The 22,664-nt window shown below is 36.6% G+C and overlaps 1 protein-coding gene across 1 annotated transcript; it reads right to left on the bottom strand.

The window, feature by feature from the left end:
- Positions 1–8,322: 8,322 nt before the first annotated feature.
- LOC116210266 lies at positions 8,323–9,634 on the bottom strand. Its single transcript, XM_031544115.1, has 3 exons — positions 9,477–9,634; positions 8,835–8,949; positions 8,323–8,750 (listed from the first exon to the last, which is right to left on the bottom strand). The coding sequence occupies exons 2-3, from the start codon at positions 8,926–8,928 to the stop codon at positions 8,605–8,607; spliced, it is 240 nt and encodes a 79-aa protein (XP_031399975.1). The 5' UTR covers positions 8,929–8,949; positions 9,477–9,634; the 3' UTR covers positions 8,323–8,604.
- Positions 9,635–22,664: the final 13,030 nt, after the last annotated feature.

Raw genomic sequence — 22,664 nt, 5'->3', positions numbered from 1 at the left:
AATATGTAATAGTAAATAGGAAAATTTGTTATTAAAAAATTAATTATAATAATAGTTATTAAAAAGTAAATGTGAGAGTTTATTATTAAATGAGAGAGAAAGATGAAAAATTATATATATAGATAGATAGATATAAAAGTATATGAATAATTTATTATTAAAAAATTAGTTGTAATAATGGTTGGAAAAAAAATAAATTTGAGAATTTATTATTAAATGAGAAAAATGGATAAAAAAGGTAATTATTATATTATTGTATTGATGGAATAATAGAGTGAAGTGGAGTGGAGTAAGATTACTTTTGGAAACCAAATGCCACCTAAATGGTCATCATAATATAATTGTTCAAAAGAAAAATGATGATACGGTGATAATATATATATGATCATGTCGTTGAATACATATATTGCTGTTCCTCCACCAACCTCAGACCCCACAGCTCAATTATACAGATACGATATGTATATATATAGGTAAGGTACAGATATATATCATACATGGAGAGAGAGAATCATCTAGAGTAAGAAAATTCCAAAAAATTCTTCCTGGCTTTTGGAATGGAAAAACAATTATCAATATCAGTTACAGAGTCCAACCTACGTGAAAAGTATATATAGATATCATATCATGTCTCATAAGTTAGACATAACGTAATGTGGACAAAGCTCTTCCATTGATTATACGATCTCCCTCTCTCGGAGGGATAAGTATCTTCACCTTATTACAAAAACATGTTGTAATACCGGAAAGCTTTACATATATGTTCGTGATATGCTGTATGATTCATTTATACCGATGAACGATTTCATCCTCTACATAATGGTAATAATCACATGTAGTACGTAACAATATGGGTCTTTTTTTTTTCCTTAGATAAATGGTAATGTTATTAGTCACAAAAAAAAGGTATTTACAAGGAGAGCCACTAACCAAAGATATATACATCAGCAAATTGAACACCAGCTCAGAATAGATACTGAGCTCTATCTGTAAATTTGTGTCCTTAGAGATATTATTGTTCATGGATATATCCAATCAAATTAGCTGATATGACTCCTTCCGACCATTTGACGATAACAGACAATTAACGAATTTAAACTGACGGGGGGATAGACAGACTTTCATGAAGAAGCTTTGCAAGATACGACACGACAGTGCCAGAGGATGTGGTAGCATGATGATACGTATGGAGCCATGGAGGGTATATGTGGCATGTGCGTCGTAATTTGTTATCGCCCTTGATCACGCCGACCATTTGGCAATATATACATGTGTATGTAGATATTCAAAATTGGACCTTTGACGTTTAAGTCAAAGTGAAAGTTTGATTACCCATGAGGATGTCAATTTATTTATTTTTTATTTTTTTGTGGTCAACAAGTGATGCTCATGGTATAAAAATCTCCAAGGGTATGGGCATGATGAGTTCTTTTCATGCTCACTCCAAGCAAGCTAGCTGGATCATCGCAGACGTACTGATGAGGCAGACTACACATTAAGACGGTTCTCAATCGCCTTCTCTGGTGCCATCAAGTGGATCGAAAGGTTGCTTAATTAGTCTTTGTTAATGGCTGTGCAATGACCCAACAACTGCTTATCGCGTCCTGACAATGAAATACCTATCATACATATATATTTTTTGGGTGACTAAATACCTATCGTGTATTTGGTTATTATAGATAGATGCACGGGTTCTAGTACGAGACGTTGGTAGATGTGGAAGCAACACATATGGTTAATTTAGTAATTTCCAGGTTCGATCGGGTGTGGTGAGTTCTGTTTATGTTGCACGAAGCTAGCTGTAATAATATTAATGTCGCAGTAGTACGTAATTAGGCAATAGCTATACGTTAGACGGTTCTCTCTATCGCCTTCCTTTCATGTCATCGCGTGGATTGGAAGTAGTTGCTTATTATATTGCTCAATCATGCGATGTTCAAACTGTTCATCATCGCGTGATACACTTAGGCAAGATTCGCAATCAACTCTTCCATGCGATGAAGGTTGAAGCCGTACCACTTCTGTATATAACAATGTCAGAAACGCATCAGAGGCCGTATTATCGGTTGGCTTGAGTCTACATCCAATAACCAATACCAGTGTTCCCAGTTTCCACTGTTTGAATCTCCTCGTTCAAGATCTGTGCCTGAAAATTAATATGAAAACTGTCGGTTATGTCTCAAGGCTGCAATTTCTATTTTTAATATTTCTGTTTTGATGTCCAGTTGTTTTAGTTGAATCAGTCATAGCACTAGACCATGTATTTAGGAAGCAGTTAAGTTGTGGCTAAGTTAGTGGGAGAAGAAAGCTGAGGTTGTTTAGCTCGTTTGTTTTTTTTTTTATATAATGCAGTTAATCAATGAAAACGGATTCTATTCTGCTTCCCCAAAAATAGAACTGTCTTTCTCTGCGTGCTCTCTACTCTGCTTCTTCTTTTTCAGCTGTTTTTCATTCAAAGAGAACAACAAAAACTTAATCAGGCATCATCATGATAGTGTGTGTGCCGTACGTGCAAGACGTGTATCTGTGACTGAAGAATGAAAGCAAAAGAGGACCATTCTGATGCAACTAGCTAGGTGTCGTGGACCATTTCACTTTTCATTAAAGGTCTCTTTCTCTTTCTCAACAAAGAAGTGTGCATCTTCTTCACGGGTTCCTGTCTTCCTTCCTTCGAAATAACTCAGTTCATACCTTTTTTCTTGTGTCGCATTATCGTACTTTCCCTAGAATAGGTATTTGGCTGTAGCTTCATTCTGCAAAGGTACGGCTACCTATATTCGGGCTTTTAACCAATTACATATCGAGGGGTTGCAGTTGAATGAATCAGTATTAAAGGACACAGGCAAGCGACAAGAACTATACGTGCTTCTTGTTATAACCTTAAATCTCACTCTCACAGGTAACTCTCTTACTCTCTAGTGTAAATTTGCTTCACACACTCAAATGCACTCAGAGATCTGTGGTCTCTTATGCATATCAGAATTCTACAGATTTTAGTTTCTGCAGTAACATAGATCAATATACTGCAAGAGAGAGAGAGAAGAAAAAAAAATGAACACAACCCTTCCTTTCATAAACTGAACAACAACACATATTTCAATTTGTATTCTCCATACATATAAACATAACACAACTGCTAGTAACTGCTCTCGGCAAGTTACATTTAAAATTCAAAATAAACAACATCCACTTGACTGTCTACAAGAGACCAACTGACTTCCAATAACCAACTTACAGACAACATAACTGACAGAAAGAAAAATACAGACAGACATTAACATGGATCAGTGAGTGATCCATCCTTCCAACACTCCTCCTTGGATTAGGAGCTGATACAAACACCAATATTCTGTCTGAGATGATTAAATCGACCAACACTAAAAGCCTTAGTGAACAAATCTGCTAGTTGGTCCTCTGAGCTACAATGCTCTAGCTTAACTTCACCTTCCTGCTGCACTTCCCTTAAGTAGAAGTACTTGACTTTGAAGTGCTTTGTCTTCCCATGAAATACTGGGTTTTGTGAGATTGCTATGGCAGCTTGGTTGTCCACATACAATGTAGTAGCCTCCTCTGCACCACAGCCTAAATCATTCATTAATTTTCTCAACCAAATTGCCTGATTTGCAGTAGTAGTTGCTGCAATAAATTCTGCTTCTGCAGTGGATTGGGCAATAATGTCTTGTTTTTTCGAACTCCATGAGAAACATGCTGATCCCAAAGAGAAACAATAGCCTAATGTGCTCTTCATATCATCCATTGAGCCAGCCCAATCACTGTCAGAGTAACCATGCAAGTTAAACTGGTCACTCTTGCAAAACTTCACTCCCAATGATTGAGTTCCCTTCAAGTACCTGACCACCCTTTTTGCTGCCACCATATGAATTTCACTTGCACAACTCAAATATCTTGAGAGAATACTTACCGCATGCAGGATGTCTGGTCTTATGGCAGTTAAGTACATCAGAAACCCTATTAAACTTCTGTATCTGCTTGCATCAGTAGCTTCTGATCCGTCATCCTTCTTCAGTTTTTCTTTCAAGTTCATGGGAGTTGAGGCACTCTTGCATTCTTCCATTTGAAACTTCTTTAGAATCTCCCTTAGATACTTCTTTTGACAGATAAACACCTCATTCTTTTTCTGTTGAACCTCCATTCCTAGAAAATAGGACATCTCTCCTAAGTCTGTCATCTCAAACACCTTCTGCAGATCACCCTTTAGCTTCTCCACTTGAACCTTATTATCTCCAATTACTAAGAGATCATCAACATACAACGAGAGAATCGCTATACTATCCATTTCCTTCTTCACATACAATGTGGATTCACTCAAACTCTTCTCAAAATTCAAGTCCTGCAGATAAGTGTCTATCTTGTTGTACCAGGCTCTAGGTGCCTGTTTCAGACCATAAAGGGCCTTTTTAAGTTTATAGACCCCACCTTCTGCTCCTTTTACTTCAAACCCCTCTGGTTGCTCTACATAGATTTCCTCCTCGAGCACCCCATTTAGAAAGGTAGACTGCACATCCAACTGATATATCTTCCAGTTCCTTTCTGCAGCAAATGCCAAGAGAAACCTTATTGTGTCAAGTCTTGCAACTGGTGCAAACGTTTCTGAGTAGTCCACTCCCCATATCTGAGCATACCCCTTGACTACCAGCCTTGCTTTATACTTGTTTACACTGCCATCAGAGTTGAGTTTGGTTTTATAAACCCATTTTACCCTAGTGACTTTCCTGTTCTGAGGTCTCTCAACCAACTCCCATGTTTGGTTCTTCTCGATCATGTTGAGCTCCTCTTGCATTGCTGCAACCCATCTCCTATCTGTATTAGCCTCCTCAAAGCAGGATGGTTCAAACACAGTTACATTACACCTTTGGTAAACATCAGTTAGCAATCTGGTTCCTCTTACTGGTGGATCATCACCAGTTTCTTCTACTGAAGCTTCTCCAGTTTGAGTCTCAGTAGGTGTGATCTGTAGCACACTCAACTGAGTTTTCTTCAGCACTGACTTCTGCTGAGTACCTACATTCCAATTCCACTCTTCATCTTCAAGAAACTTGATATCTCTGCTGATGATCACTCTCCCATTTGTTGGCTGGTAAACTCTGTAAGCTCTTGACTGCTCACTATACCCAATGAACACTCCAATTTCTCCTTTTTGGTCAAGTTTATCTCGTTTGACAGAAGGAATGTAAGTATAGCAAATGCAGCCAAATACCTTTAGGTTGCTCAAAATTGGCTTAACTCCACTCCAAGCCTCCAGTGGTGTCTTCATCTCCATTGCCTTGGTTGGCAACCTGTTCTGCAGGAACACTGCAGTATTAGCAGCCTCAGCCCAAAAACTTTTAGTCACATGCTTTTCTTGCAGTAGACATCTGGTCATGTCCATGATGCTTCTGTTCTTCCTTTCACTCACCCCATTTTGTTGTGGTGAGTATGGGACTGGGAGCTAGTGTTTGATACCAGCCTCATCACAGATTTCTTTGAAACTAGCTAAGATGTACTCTCCTCCATTGTCTGATCTTATACCAAGTATCTTGCATCCACTCTCCTTCTCCACAAGCCTTTTGAACTTCAGAAATACCATACTAACTTCTGACTTTGCCTTCATGAAGAATATCCAGCACATTCTGGTTTTGTCATCAATGAAAGTAACAAAGTACTTACTACCATTTAGAGACTCTACTGGCATTGGCCCACAAATGTCAGTGTGTACCAACTGAAGTCTGTCACTAGCCCTCCAATTATTCTTCTTGAAAGGTAGTCTAGTTTGCTTTCCTTCCATACAAACCTTACAGTTCTTTAGTTCTTTGTGTAGTGAAGGTAGCCCCTCGACCATGCCATGTTGCTACATAAACTTCACCCCTTTGCTGTTGAGATGACCAAGCCTCCTGTGCCAAATCTCTTCCTCATCTTCCTGACTTGACATAGCAACCTGTCTCTCCTCTAGAGGGTTGAATGAGAAGCACTTCCCCCTCATGGGAATCTCAAATAGAACCTGTCCCTCAACATCACCAATCACACATTTCCCATTCTCAAACACAACTTTGTAGCCTTTCTCTACCAACTGACCTACACTTAGCAGGTTTTGATCTATTTTTGGCACAAATAGCACACCAGAAATCAATTTGGTGCATGCTGGGCCCTCAAGCATCACATCACCCTTTCCTTCAACAGCTATGAACTCTCCATTTCCAATCCTTACTCTGGACTTTACAGACTTGTCCAGAGTTTTAAACAAGGCTTCATTGCTAGTCATGTGATTAGTGCATCCACTGTCGACCAACCACCCATCCTTTACAGCATTTGAGATAAAGCAAGTCACAACAAAGAGTTGCTCTACCTCAGTACTTGCAGCATTGTGACCGTCTCCCTGGTGCTCAGTGTGTTTTTCCTTGCAGATGGCTTCCATGTGTCCAATCTTGTGACACTTCTTACACTTAACATCCGGCCTTTTCCAACACCTAAAGTGAGCATGACCTTTCTTTCCACAATGCCTACAGGAACCAGAACTCCACTTCCTCTCCTGATTTCAATTGCTGGTGTTTCCTTGCTTCCCAGCTTCACTTCCATACTTCTTCTGTTGTTGCCACTTCTTTTGCTTCTCAACAGCATTCCTGTTCACTTTTGCTTGAATGGCACCCTCTACTGGCACCTCCTTTCTCATTATTCTTCTCTGCTCCTGGGCTTGCAACGCACTGAGAACTTCAGAAAGCTTCAGATCTGACAGTTCTCTAGTATTTTCAAGTGAGGCAATTGTTGCCTCAAACTTCTCAGGCACAAACACTAACGGGCCGTTTGGATTCAGAGTTAAAGTTACTTTGATTTTTATTTTGATTTTGATTGTGGAAAAGGACAAATAAGATGTAGTTATAAATTTGACTTGGAAAACGTGTGTTTTTGTTGTGTAGTGTGTTGAGTTAAAGTTAAAGTTAAAGTTAAAATCAAATTCTTTGAAAACAAACGGGGTCTAAGATTTTCTGGACCAACCTTTCATCACTTATGTTGGATCTCCGAATTCTCACTTTGTTCGCAATTTGCACTAGTTTCTCCACATATTCCTTCACTTCCTGCCCTTCCTGCATCTGCAACTTCTCAAACTCCCTCAACAAATTCAGTGCTTTCATGCCCCTTATTCTCTCGTCTCCTTCATATTCATCCTTCAGATAATCCCATATGGCTTTTGCAGATTCAAGCCTCATGATGCGTGTAAAAATGGTAGGAGAAACAGAAGAGTATAAGCATGACTTAGCTTTGGCCTTTCTAGTAACTCTCTCCTTGTGAATCTTGATCTGGTTGAGAGTAGGATTTGCAAGCAAGGGAGCAACTTCGTAATCTTCCAGCACTGCATCCCATAGGTTTGCACCCTCCATGAAAGCCTTCATCTTCACTTCCCATGTTTGGTAGTTTTCTCCATCAAAAACTAGTGGAGTAATACTCGAGAAATTGGGCTTTGCCCCTGTCGCATCCATTAACCCTGCCCTTAAGATCCTCTTAAAGCTCTGATACCACTGTTATAACCTTAAATCTCACTCTCACAGGTAACTCTCTTACTCTCTAGTGTAAATTTGCTTCACACACTCAAATGCACTCAGAGATCTGTGGTCTCTTATGCATACCAGAATTCTACAGATTTTAGTTTCTGCAGTAACATAGATCAATATACTGCAAGAGAGAGAGAGAGAGAAGAAAAAAAATGAACACAACCCTTCCTTTCATAAACTGAACAACAACACATATTTCAATCTGATATTCTCCATACATATAAACATAACACAACTGCTAGTAACTGCTCTCGGCAAGTTACATGTAAAATTCAAAATAAACAACATCCACTTAACTGTCTACAAGAGACCAATTGACTTCCAATAACCAACTTACAGACAACATAACTGACAGAAAGAAAAATACAGACAGACATTAACATGGATCAGTGAGTGATCCATCCTTCCAACACTTCTCTTAATTGCGAAGACCGGATCTTTGATAAAATTCTTTCACAGCGGGCTGTGCTTTCTATGGGCTCTAAAAAACCTTGGCATTCGTTCAAGGGTGTGCGCTACAGAGCGAGAGAGTTGGGCATCTTTGGAAGTTGAGTGTAATTATGGGCCACGAAGCCGCTGGATCGGCCCGCCGCAATGATACAGAGGGTCCTAACTAAGAACTCGACGGTTGCTATCAGTGCAAGTACTCCGTAAGTATCGAACAATTAATGCGTAACTTTCAAATACTCGGTTGAAGTTGTAGCTCGATCAGGGTAGAGAACATAACAATGCAATGAAAGCCGACTACTGCCTCTAATTACTTTTCGAAATTCAGATGAATTTAGATGTAAACCATCATTCTCTTTCTTTGTTTGAATAGTTGTGAATACATACCTTCATCACATAAGAAGATGACTCAATACCGTAATGACCATTATATCGGAGCATACATTAGACACCACTGGCAGATTTAACGTCGCATACAGGTAATAACAACATACTCTAAAGCACTGTTTGTTCGATGAGGTTTATATGAGAGACATACTGCGATACGAGATCCCTCATGTTTTGGGCAGAAGAACCGGCATTGCCAGTGCGATATATCTCGAGCAATCGCTTTCTAAGGTCCACTGGATTTCACTACGAAATTCTGGCGTCTGATGGGGTTCATCACCACGGGAGGCCCAGCAGTTCGGGGCCATTTCTGGAACTTCTTGTCAGTCTCTTCCCACCATTCCTTGTCCGAAACAGTCCTAGGGGTGGTGCCTAGACATGTAGCAACTTGGAGTCAGTTATTTTGTGGAGGGTCGATGGGATAATATATTCGAGAACATGAGCGAAATTACTCACCTCCGAATATCTTCTTGTCTGCAATAAGACGGTCACATGCGTATCCTATGGCGAAAGAAGCAAGAACAGAGCCGACGATGTACTTTGCTGCCATGATGGGACACTCTGCGACAAACTGATGATACATAGGAGACCGTAGATTCAATCGTTACACATTATCCGAAGATCCAATACAGTTTTTACCACCATGAATACGAAATAATTATCAAGGGCCCGATCTCCTTGTGCCATTAGGCCCATTACCATCGGAAAAGGTAGTAGCAAACAAACCAAGTTCAATCCAAATGTAACACCGACTTTGATGTTTCAATTCTTGAATATTATGATTGAATTCGTGAAGATTGATGCCACCAAGGGCTACGTTACGAGAAAGAGCAAGTTCGTTCCAATAAAAGACATATATATTCACTTCAACCACCTGAAGTTTTTTACTCAAAGAAGAATTACTACTCGAAGATCGACCGAGAACAGGGCGAAAGAGCCTCAACCGCGAAGATAAGATGGATTCTAATAAGCTCTATCAGGATCAATCAATCAATCGGCTTAATTATGTATCTGAACATCGCGCCAGTGACATAAAATGAGAGAATTTAAAGTCTAAAACGGCTGATTCAGGGAGTGTAGACGCAGAGAGAGGCTAACCTGCGGCGGAGCAAGGCAACGCCGTCGACAGAGGATGGACAGGCTGAACTGAAAGCCGACGGGCGGGGAGGGAACCAGCTAGAAACTCCGCCAGCTCACGGCTACTTTTATTTTTTTTTGGAGTTCAACTTGTCTATTCTTCACTGGCCAATAGCTACCCAATAAGATTGCGACACATGGGAATTTGATGAACTTTTCAGATCATTCTCTAATTTTACTCTCTTATTTTTTTTTGAACTAGGAGCCGATGCCAAAATCAATTAAACAATGCAACCTAAAGGAAACTCGATAGGCCACCGAGCGATCCAATCTGCAATTGGAGTTACCCTCCTGGTAGGTATGCTGCACTTCTACCTCCCTCTCGTGCTCAAGACAATCCCGATTGAATCCTCGATAGCAAACCTTGCAGGTACATGTTCGTGCACTTCCTGAATCAATCTCAAGAATAATGTGGCGAAAACCAAGAGACCTAGCCAACTCGAAGTCCTAAAAAACTCCCGAAAGTTGAGATGTAACTGAAGATGCAAATCCAATATTGTGCATATATAAAGCCATTGATCCAATTAATTACCTTTTTCCTCTCGTATCATACCACCGATCTTGGACCTAAGATTCCTCTCGAAGCTCTCCAAATTTTACCTTTTTATTTAACCTAAATTAAATCAGAGCGTGAATAGAATTAATAAGTTTTCCTCAATAATTAACGGAAAATTCCATGATCTTCGCTAGAAAAACAATTTTAATTTTATTATTCCTCTGGATATTTGGGTAAGGAATATGTCTGGCCTGCCGGTTACTAGATCCTTTCTGCTGCTCCGGGTATATACATCTTACGTCTCTCCTTCTTCTTCTTCTTCTTCTTCTTCCGTTTGTGGGTGGGAATACTTAGAAAGCTTGCAAGTTTGTTCGTTCTATTTCGATCAGGAAATTGGAGAATGAGTTAAGAAAAAATAATAATCTGGATTAATCGTTGAAAAAAAACAGCAACATACCAGAGTACATATAAAAAAAATAACTGAAAAAATAATAATATGGATTAATGCAGATTCAACCTGGTTTAGTCCCCGGCACTACTTTTTAATTACTTGGAGAGTCAGACTGTCGTGGCTGGCGATGAATTCCTAGTGATGGACCTGACGTTGCCAGCGGCAGAATGGACAATGTTGCAAATCCATCAGCAGCCAATTATATATGCAAGCATGTTTGAAGGCGTGCCTGTGGAGTGCTCGGAACTGGTCACCTTTGGTGAAATTATCCATGCGTATGACACACTCGCTGCAGCCTGCTAATTCCGTCAAAGACGCAGTTTCCTTACTGTAGGAGGCGATCTTGGTGCCAGGCTCCATAGAGATTGCTACCTCCTTCAGTGGCGGGAGGACCGAGTCAGTTGATGGCGGCGCGACGAGAGGAGGAGGGGGAGGAGTGCTAAATCCAATCCTTTGTGGCGACGACCATAGACCACCGCGCTCAGGGTCGCGATTCAAGGGCAGCAGATCGTCATCATTCCTGCTTCGCCTCATGATAGCATCGATGCTGAACATGGCCCCAGTTATTATGAGCCATAACCCGAGCAATAAGAGTGCCAACCCCAATGACATGCCATTGTCGGCATCGGCATGTCTGCTACGCAATGCAAATAGACGAACGAGAACGTAGATTGTTGTAGTACGTCTTGCATTTTTTCACCGCCAAAGAAAGTTAGTGGACTAGCACTGCATGTATATATACAGTGGTAGCCAGCTTCAACCAAAACAGAAACTTCCTTTTATATGTAATAATAATATCTTCTATTGGCTGTTAATTTCCTATTACTAATTATACATATTATATTATATTATATTATCTCTCGTGAGAATAATTCTTATACCGTCAATATTTCAACCCCGCCCGATAGTTTTAATGATTATCTTCCCTAATTCTATATGTATTAATTTAATGGATCATATCAATCATGTTAATTGAATAAAATACCAAAATATTCCACATTAAAATATAAAATAATAATAATAGACTTTGAATGAATGATACTATAAATCAATATATATATATATATATATAAGCAAACCATTTACTCATCTCTCACACAACCACTTTTCAAAGTTGAAACGTAAAGAAGCCACGTCATCAAATTACAATCTCTCTTGCAAAACTACGTCGTCGTTTTAATTATGTTAATATTAAAAATATCACTTTTTTAATTATTAAGAGAAATGAATATTTTGTTATTAACCTTAGGACGAAAGTAATGAAAGTTCTTTTGTAATTATAGGGGGAAAAAAACAAACTATACGCGTGCTATAATAATTTAAGCAAGCAATCAGAAAAGTCTCTCACTTTTCGGTAAAGGTTGTTAGTTAACCGAGCACGTGCGCAGCGGAAAGTTTAATTACGGTAAAAATCAAATTTTTATCGCGTGCTCGTTTAATCAAAAACTTCAAGATCACATCTTGACATAAGAATCGCCTTCTAAACGAATAGATAACATCACACAATGAATCCATAAGAAAAGTTACGAACTTTTCACTAACCTTATTGATTCGAGTCGATCAAATTAGCCGTCCAAGTGTCCGGCCTCTAGCTCGTCCACACGAGCACGTCTCCACCGAGATTAGACTCCTCTCGACTCGTACACTCCGATCTAGGTCACCGATCTCGAACGGAATCATCACGGAATGAAAAGATCTCTTCAAGGACGCCAAGGACAACACCAAAACGCCGAATCGGATCCGAGAAGAACTCCGATCAGCCTTGGGAGTTCACGGCAACAATTGTTCAGCCGTCTCTCCTCTTCCTCTCTTTCTAATATTAGGGTTTTCGATCAATTAACCTCTAGGGTTAACCGTAAGAACATATCTATATATATTCTTACCCTAGGGACTAAAATGCAATTATTAATTAATCCGAATTAATTAATAAATCACAAATGAGTCCTCACAATTTAAGTCATCCAATGACTTACCCTTATAGTTAGAAAGAAAGATTAAATAAGTCCTCGACACGAGTTTCCATAAATAGACGATCTATTTACAGAAATTCTCCAAATAAGGAAACTATCGTATTTCCTTAATTATATTTATCCTTGATATTGAACTCGGCTTCAGGATGTGCTAGCACCCTCACAACCACATTGCAAGCCTTGTTCGATAATTAATTTCTAATTAACTTCCTTAATTAGAATTAATTCTTTTCTCGGTTTAGACACGCTCAATGTGTGTGACTAACTAGGTTCATCATCAAATGGCAATGGGATTATAGTATCAACTCATTTGATACTACCAAAAACTCTTTCTGTAACCGAAAGCATAATTCCCAAAATGCCCTTGGTTCCCAAAGTTCACGAGTGACGCCTAGCAGCATATCGTGACAATCCAAAAGATGACGAATGTATAATTGGAACATTCTGATGAACCTCTGATCGTATATACCATGCATTGAATCCTTTCACTACAAGATCCCGATCTAGCTAGAGCTACGGTAAATGCCAAACTCTATAGCCGATCATATGGATTCTCTAATTTCATTCTTAGATCCGTAACACTTGAACAGAAACTCCTTTCTATTCAAGTCTATCTACCCCGGCCGAGGATTTCTCGATCCAGAATAAAACTCATATCCATAGGACATTTTCCCTGTTTACTCAGGTTAGTGAATCCCGTCTTGATCAGACACCTAACTCCAAGTATAACTAACTAGGACTACTATCTGCCGAATACTCACGCTAAGCACAAATACATTAGCAGTAGCAAATCCTAATTACCTATACTTGAGATAGCGTTCCATCTCAGGTCTAAGGATTATATGCACTAATACGATCCAGACAACATTCATTGACATTAGTAAATTACCGTATGAATGTTATCTGCACGTCACGTTCGACTACTTATCATATAAGTATCCACATATCTGTCATGATAACAGTTATCAAATAGCATGAGACTCACTACTCCATCTTCATTAGTATCTGTATACTAATCATGGAAACAGATAGAGGTGACGATCTATCTGGAGAAATAATGTCCAGTTAAGTCTCCTACGATCGTGAACAGTTTAAAGATATTCTTACCGAATTACTTCGTCACTCATATTCTTAACTCTTAAGAATGAAGTATTCAAAATATTTTAAGGACTTTATTCTAATAAACATAGACAATATACGAATAATAGAATAAACTTTATTGTCATAAAAGGAATTATCCAAATACATAAATCAAGCTCTAGGGCATATCACTAACAAAGGTCTCTTCCTCTGATCTGAAGATAGAAGTGTGCATGATCTTCTTACTGGGGCTTCTGACCAATTACATGTCGAATGGTTGCAGTTGAATGAATCAGCATTAGAGGACATAGGCAAGCGATAAGAACTACACGCGTGAAGCATGACAGCGTGCTCCTCTAATTCGGGAAGACAGAATCCGTGATAAAATTCTTTCCCAGCAGGCCAAAACTGAATTCAGTTCACATAGGTTCAATTTTACAGGCCAAGGTGCATATTGGAATCGGGTTAAAACCCGCCCGTAAATGACCCTTTGAGAAGAGAAGCGAATTCAATGCCTTTTGACAACAATGGACTACAAACAGTACCATGTACCGAGTGTCGGTCCTATAACCAATATGTACGGTCACTCGAACAAAACAAAAGGAATGGACTACAAACAATACCATTTATAGAGTGTCAGTCCTATAACCAGTATGTATGGTCGCCCAATGATCCACTGTGAATATATATAAAGATAAGTGCGAATTCTACCAGCAAGTGCACTAGGTCTGATCAAGTAATATAGTGATGAATAGAGTGTCGATCCCACGAGGATTAATTAAGTACTAAACCTATATTAGATTCTATTATTATCTAGGCAATCAAATTGAGAGAATTAACTAATTAACTACTAATCAACCTAAATCGTCACAAAGAACAGAAAGATAATTGTATGAAAATATATCAATTGAAAGTGGGAAAAACAGAATCCACCATAGTTTCACTAATCAGATTGCCATCATGTTATATAGATTAATAGTTATGTGGTTATTCAAGTGAGTTTATCAAGCCTTTAAAATTAAAGTCTTAAACCCCTAATTAATCAATCAGCTCTCGCTTCTCTAATTAATAGTGGACTCTAAATTACAATCATACACCTTCCAGTGTTATGATTGTCTAATGCCCTAAATTAATTATCCCTAATGTCTTAGCGAATAACTAACTAGAAACATTGCATTAATCCCTGGATAATCTCTAATTAAACTAATTAACGCAGCTTCCGCATTTAACTAATTAGTCTAATCAAGAATTCCTAACAAACCCTATATCAACTCCCGTATCAATAGTGTTTCTAACAATTATAACCAATTAAGAATTAAAATTGAAATGATAGGAATTGTAATAATGAATCATCCACACGTCTATTAATCCTATAACATGGCGACAATCATCATATTAGCTACCTAGGGTTTCATCATATTCCCACAAGAAAAGCTTAGAACATTATGGAATTGAAAACACAATTATAATTCAAATGAGTCATTGCAATAGAATTCATATTCAGCAGTAAACTCAAGATATTGAATCCTAAAACAAAAACCCAACAATTCATTTAAGGAATGGTCTCTTCCACAATTCTTCGCTTCAAATCAATTGATCCAAGTGACGGCTCCAGACAAGACTCTCTCCAAAAACTCTCTAGATTAAAAGAATAGTGAAAGATGGCTCCCCCCAGAGTTTCCTAATCTTGTTATAAGGAGTATTTATATCCAAAACAAAAAAGATTTCCGAAAGATATAGGCTGACTCTAAATTGCGCAAAACTCCTCAATATTGCTCGTAATTCCATCTAAGTCCTCAAAGACCTACAATATCAAATTACACATAATTAATCACCAACTTCTTATAATTTCTATAAAATTAATAATAATTTAACATGAATTACACAATAAAATATGAGTATAATATGCCCTTATCACCCGAACAAAACAAAAGGAATCTCAGGTCTACAACACGTGTCTAAAAAGCACGCACTATGCAAAATAAGAGAATAACAATGAGGATCACGCAATAACATATAACATTTCTTGTCACGAAAATAGATGATAATTTATTACGGGTCTTGTCAAAATAAGTTCATCCTAATAATTATATCATGACAAAATAATGTTTGGTCATAATTTCTTATAACTTAAGGTGATAAACTTATTTTCAAGATGAAAACGTTATATAATGTGTGTCACAATATATAAAAATATGTTTATACATATATGTTAGTTATTATGGGAATACTTGGTTTGTGGCGCTCACACAATATTGAAGATATGTGTATACATATAGATATATATGTATTTACATACATATTAAGTATGTGCATTATAAAATGTTTAATGCCATTTAACATTCTTATCACAATATATAGATTAAGTATGTATATACATGCATATTAAGTATGTATATATATATATGTTAGTTATTATGAGAATATTTGGTTTTCGACGCTTACACAATATTAAAGATATATGTATATATATAAATATATATGTATCTATATACATATTAAGTATGTGCATTATGAAACTTTATTTAGTGTAATTTAATATTTTTATTATAATATATTTTTCTTGTGATAAAATTTCTTGTAGTGCGGCAGCAGCTGACCATAACAAATACGTCGAGACAGAGGTCCATAGCAAATACGTCCATGCTAACTCCTCATTCCGATTCATGCATCTCCTCTTTTCTCCCAACACTTGGAGAATACTACTCCACATATCAGCATAGGAGTCATATTAAAAAAAAAAAAAGCATGACCCTATTCTCTTCAGCCTTGTTCCAAGAACTCAATTTTTGTTAAAATAAGAAGGAGAAAACTCTCAGAAAATTTTGTTCCATTAAATTGAACCGAAGGAGGGGCCCAAATAAAGAGGGAAGAGGACTTTTGTTCTATATAAGATCACAAGATCGTCAATCAATGGATAATAAACTTGAGACAAAAACATAAAATGCCATGTAAGTTATGGCACTTGAATATATATATATATATATATATAATTAACCTTTCCTAGCATGGACAGGAGCCAAATGATGCAGTTCTCTCCGGTCTTGAAAAGGTTCCTTAAGCATTGTCTCCACGGCTTCAGCTTCCTGCTCCAATTTAACCCATAAAAACATACAAATTAAACGATAGTAAGAGTTTGGGAACAATCTATGTTTGAGTTGGTCATTACAAATAATGTCTGAAAATATTTACCATGTCATGTTTGAGACTAAGCAACTCTTGAATGTTGTTCTGTTTCACTTGATTCGGTTTCAACAGAAGCAACATTTGAACCTGAAAAAGAAAAACTCATGATAATAATAATAAAAGCAATCGAACCTGATTGATCGAAAAGAGTGGTTCATAATTATAATTACCCGATCAAAACGTCTTCCGGTGAGGCCTTTAACAGACGCTTCCAACACTGCTTGAACCGCCTCCAAGGGGAAGGAGGTCCACGCATTTTCTGATTCAAGAACATACCATAATGATCAACATCAAGTCTCTGCAAATGGTAGTTTTCCCCAGCTACGTGATGATATTCGGGCACCTCGCATCGGCTACTAAGCTCTTCAAGGCAGCACTAAAGTAGCGATTTTCAGCAAATGGGTGGACCTCGTTCCCTCTGGAGGCGATTCGAGCGGCGTTGGAAGCGTCTGTTAAGGGCCTCACCGGAAGAGGTTCTGATCGGGTAATTAGAATTATGAACCATTCTTTTCAATCAATCAGGTTTGATTGCTTTTGTTATTATTATCATGAGTTTTTCTTTTTCAAGTTCAAATGTTGCTCTTGTTGATACCATATCATGTTTGAGACAGAGCAACTTGTAATTTGCAGCAATTTCGTCCTTATACGTCAATTACATCCTCCATTGAAGAAAATTACATCAATTAAGTTATCGCTACATCAATTGTGTCCTTTTTTACACAAAATACATAAAGAGCTTCTTTTGATGCATCAATTAGGTCATTCCATCATGATGGTGTTAAATATGACGTTGACGGTAGTGCATGTTACATTGTTTAGGTCATTTATTTGTTTTTTTTTATTTTCCTTTATTCATGTCTAATAGAAAAAGAATTAAGAAAAAAATGAAAAACGGGGGCTTTATGAAGACGACAAAATGGCTTCATTTTGAGGGGTAGACCCAAAACGACGTTGTTTTGTCATTTTAAAAAAGATTGAAATGACGTCATATTGAGTCCACCACCCAAAATGACATTGTTTCGTCGTCTTTTTTTAAAAAAAAATTGAAGGGAGCCCCCACCGAAGCTCGCCTTTATTCCCTCTATTTTTCAAAATAGAGTAAAATCAAGGGGAACAGAGGGGAGAGCTTCGATGGGGTCTCCCACGCCGGCAACCTGTTTGTTGGGTACTAGACAGATGGGGGTGGATCCTGGTCTGTAGAATCTCATCATCAGACATGCGTGCATCACTAATAGTATCAATCCTATCTCGAGCATGTAGGGCAACCTGTAATTTTAAAAATCAAAACTTTATTTATCTACCCAAAAATAAAAATCAAAACTTTGTCCTCAAATTTTACAAAAACAAGAACACAAAAAGGAGAGTGGACTTAGCTACCTGGTAATAATGTCGATCCATCAGATGCAACCTTCTTAGAGGGAGGAAGAGAAGAAGATAGAGCAAGAGAGCGCAGCCCTAGAGAGAAGGAGAGAGAAATTTTGAAATTTTACAGGCGGGGAAGACGAAGAGTTAGGGAGTCGGGGAGTCGGGGAGTCTCTGCCCTCGATAATCTTGTTTTTACGACTATTTACCATAATAGTCTAGTAATATCTTTCATTTGCTTTTAAAGTCCCTCAAACTTTTTCACTTTCTTGTTTTAAGTCCTTTTCTGAAACTCATAAAATAAAATTTTGAATTTTTTATTAGAAAAAAGAGGCAGGATTTAAGAAAAAAGGAAAATGTACAAAAACACCAATTGTGATTTGAGATTGGGACAAATTGCACCATGTGTTTTTGTTAGAGACAATTAGCCCCCTTTGTGGTGTACTCCGTTAGATATAAGGGATTATGACATAATTTTTTTTTCAGTCCTCAATATTTATCATTTTAATCATTTTGGTTCTAAATATTTTTCTTTTATCATTCCTACCCTCAACTTTTTATTTTGTTTCATTTTAGTCCTACAAAGAAAATCGAAAGGGAAGGAGGGGTCGCCGGTGCCCACGGAGGACGCCGGCGACCTTGGTGGAGGGATCGGGGTCGCCGATCGGCGGCTCCAACCCCGAATCGACCGGGGACACCAAGTCGGAGGTCCGCGATCGATTTGAGTTGGGGCCGCCAATCGACGACCCTGACCCCTCCACCGAGATCAATGATTGGCGGCCCCAATCCAGAACCGATCGGGGACCTTCGACTTGAAATCCCCAATCGATTCGGGGTTGGGCCGCCAATCGGCCACCTCCACTCCTCCACCGAGGTCGCCAGTATCCTCTATGGGTACCGGCAACCTTGGTGGAGGGGTCGGGATCACCAATTAGCGGTCTCGACCCCTCTTTTCCTTTCGATTTTCCTTATAGAATTAAAATGAAAAGTTTAGGATAGGAATGATGAAAGAAAAATATTTAGAACCAAAATGATTAAAAGGCTAAAAATTGAGGAAAATTAATGTCGTAACCCCTTATGTCTAACGGAGTACACCATAGAGGGGGCTAATTGTCCCTAACAAAAATACATGGTGTAATTTGCCCAGACTTCAAGCCACAAGGGTGGTTTTTGTACTTTTCCCAAAAAAAAGAAAAGGAAAATCACAATCGGGGAGGGGTGGTGGGGGGCCAGAGGGTTGGGAATGCTTCATGCTCAAACAAAAAATGCTTCAATTTTTTGGCCTAAAAAAATGCTTCCATTCGTTTAGAGGTTATAAATCCAGCACCGATGAAGAAGAGGTAAAGTGGAAATTGATGTGGTTGACCCTTTTGTATTTTTTGTTCTTTTCACATCATGACCTTGCTTCAAAAAATGAATGCATTTACTGGGTTTCCTTCTATTCCTTGGATTGTTAGAATTTTTGCAACGCTTGAACCCACAAGTTGGATTAGACGGGAACAAGCCGTGGTTCATCCAAAGGGGTTATGAGTATATACTTTTATTTGATGTCTTATATCCTATGATATCTTAATGAGTATAATTTGATACCTTATGTCATATGAGATCCATAGCTTTTCTTGGATTGTGAGGTACGACCCATGGCTGGCTAATGTTGGAAACATCAACATGTGAGAATAATGACCAGCCTAGGTCGCCATATAATGAACATACAGACACTGATCAAAGACGAGCAGCATACAGTTATTCAACACCATTGCAAGGACTTAGGATTTGGTAGCTTTGTTCAGATTCATGCAAGCTCTCTTGATGATGAGCTTAGTTTAGCTTGAGACTCTGAGCAAACAAGGAAAAGCATACACACAACAAAACCTTTCCATTAGAAGATTGAAATTCAGTTACTTCAGTCACTCTCACCACTCTCTACAGTAGAGATCATTCATAATACTAAAGATCACAAAAGAAAGATGATCCATCAGTTCTCTAAAACTACTCACAAATTGTAGAACCCACTACAGCACTGTCGCACACCCTATAGAGCTACTAGCTAAGGAGACCTTCGAAATGAGATCTTAGTCGAAGGCTTATCTTCTTTAACGAGTCATCCAAGCAAGGTTGTCTAGATACCAATGACAAATTAAAAGTTCGAACCACGCACGTTAGTTGAAGTGCTTTGGCATTGTTTCCTTAAGCAAAAGTCTTGAGTTCAAGACTTATGAATAGAGAAGATCCGCATCAAGGATATACTTTGGAAAAGTTAAAAGTTCAAAATATATTTTGCATTGACCAAATCTTGCCGTAGAATTTATCTTATATAAATATTGAAGGGAATGGAAAATTCGAGATTTACTGAATATTTTTTGAAAAATATTTAAAAATTCAAAAAAAATCGAGAGTAATTTAAGTAAGCATTTTAAAAAAAAAGGCCTTCACTTTTCGTTAAAAGGTCTCTTCCTCTTATCTCAACATAGATGTGTGTACATATTATTCATGAAAAAATAGTTTGCGTTTTTTTACGGTTTTTTCGATTTTATTATATATTATATGTGTGTTTTGAAATTTTATAAATCATGATTTACCATTATTAAAACTATACATATATATATATATATATATGCGCGTGACATGGTATAGTACATTGTCTATTTTTATAGATACAATAACAAATCATATCTACAGAATATATGATAATAGATATTTAGAAACACAGATAAGATTCCACCCAATTTTCATATAGATGTGATGAAACCATACAAAATATATCTCACATCATAGCTATAATGTGTTATAAAGATTATATATATCTATAATACTTTGTGTTGATTATAAAAATATATATCTATATGTTTTTAAAATAAAAATATTTAAAAATCGTTTTCAAAAAAATGCTAAAAAATTTTCACAAAAAATGTTGAAAAAAATCAAAAAAATAATAACCGATATAACAAATTATATTGTATTAAAAATTAAAGAAAGTTACAAAGTGTAGAAAATAATGACCAAATCTGTATCTATATAATTTAGAAATTAAAAAAAATAAAAAATTCATGTTCTAAAAATTGCTGGAAAATTGAGAAAATAACAATAGGTCTCACAAATTATATGATTTTAAAATATTTTGATGTAAAAATTTTAAAAAAAACATTTTTTAAAGAAAGGTATAACAATCAAGAAAATAATTACAGATCCTTCTATATATATTTTAGAAGTTTTAAAAATCCAAAATTCATTTCAAAAAATGCTAAACAATCAAGAAAATAACAAATAATTCAGCAAATTATATTGTTTGAAAAAAAAATATAGAAAACATTTTGTAAAATCTTTTTAAAAGAAATTTAAGAAATCAAGAAAATAAATAATTAGTCCCGCAAATCTACATTTATATCATTTTAAAAGTTCAAAAAAATTAACTTTTTTAAAAACTCAAAGGTTTGAGAAAATTTCTTGCAATAATCCAAGAATTTTGAGACTATATGACTATACTCACCTCAGCTCCGCTTTATATTATATATACTAGTCGTGAAACTCATGCATTTAATCATAAGAATTTACATAACAACAATAAAAATATGTTATTAAATATATCAATAGTGGTAATATAATTAGAGTTATATTATAAATATATATATATATAAAGTAAATATCGATGGACGATTGGGGAGTCTGTGCAATCTCTACTTTGAGTTGGCTCGAGGGTTATAAAAAAAAGTAATTAGGTTTGTTTTCTTCAGCCTTTGTTCTCGTATTGTTAGGATAAGAAAAACTCCACCTCCAAGATTATGTTATGAAGTAAGGAAACATGCGTTAGACCAAAGAACAATGACATAATAAGTGGTGAAATGACAAAATAAAACATTCGACAACACGGGAAGAGAACAAGAGATGTAGGAAACGTGCCTTAATTACAGTTGCTTCGGCACACACTCGAAAAGTAACAATTTGAGAGTGTTACTTTTTATTTATAATGATGTGTCATATATTATATGGATAAACAAATCATATCTATAAAAGATCCGATATAACTATTTTTTGAAAACTAAATATATTAATAAGTAATTTAAAAATGACTATGCTATATTTTTAAAGGTAAGATCCTCCCCAATTTAGACATAACTATTGTAATAATGTTAAAATATATTATACACATTTAAAGAAATTTATTACATTATGCTCTTTTATCGAGTGTTAATATAAATATATAGACTATAATATATATCATAACTATTGAAATAATGTTAAAATAAATTATAGACTTTTAAATAAATTTATATATATATATATACTATAATATATATCATATATTACGCATATTCAATATATCATATATATCATATATATTACACATATTCAATATATATATATATACCTTTTTTGAGAAAACTAAAAGTAAGAAATGATGATCGGCCATGGAGAAAATCAAATTTGAAAATTGATTTTATCATACATCATATATCTCTTTAAAAAGGTCTCCAAGAAAATCAGATTTTATCATATATCATACGTATCTTAAAAAATTAAAACAAAATCCCTTCATTAAAAATTAATTTAAGAATTATCATATATCATATATATCTTTAAAAATCAAAACATAATCTTTTTATTAA

This window comes from Punica granatum, chromosome 6 (genome assembly GCF_007655135.1).
Source record: "Punica granatum isolate Tunisia-2019 chromosome 6, ASM765513v2, whole genome shotgun sequence".
Classification (NCBI taxonomy): Eukaryota; Viridiplantae; Streptophyta; class Magnoliopsida; order Myrtales; family Lythraceae; genus Punica; species Punica granatum.
Note: the sequence above shows the minus strand (reverse complement) of the source record. Positions and strands in the feature narration are given on the sequence as shown.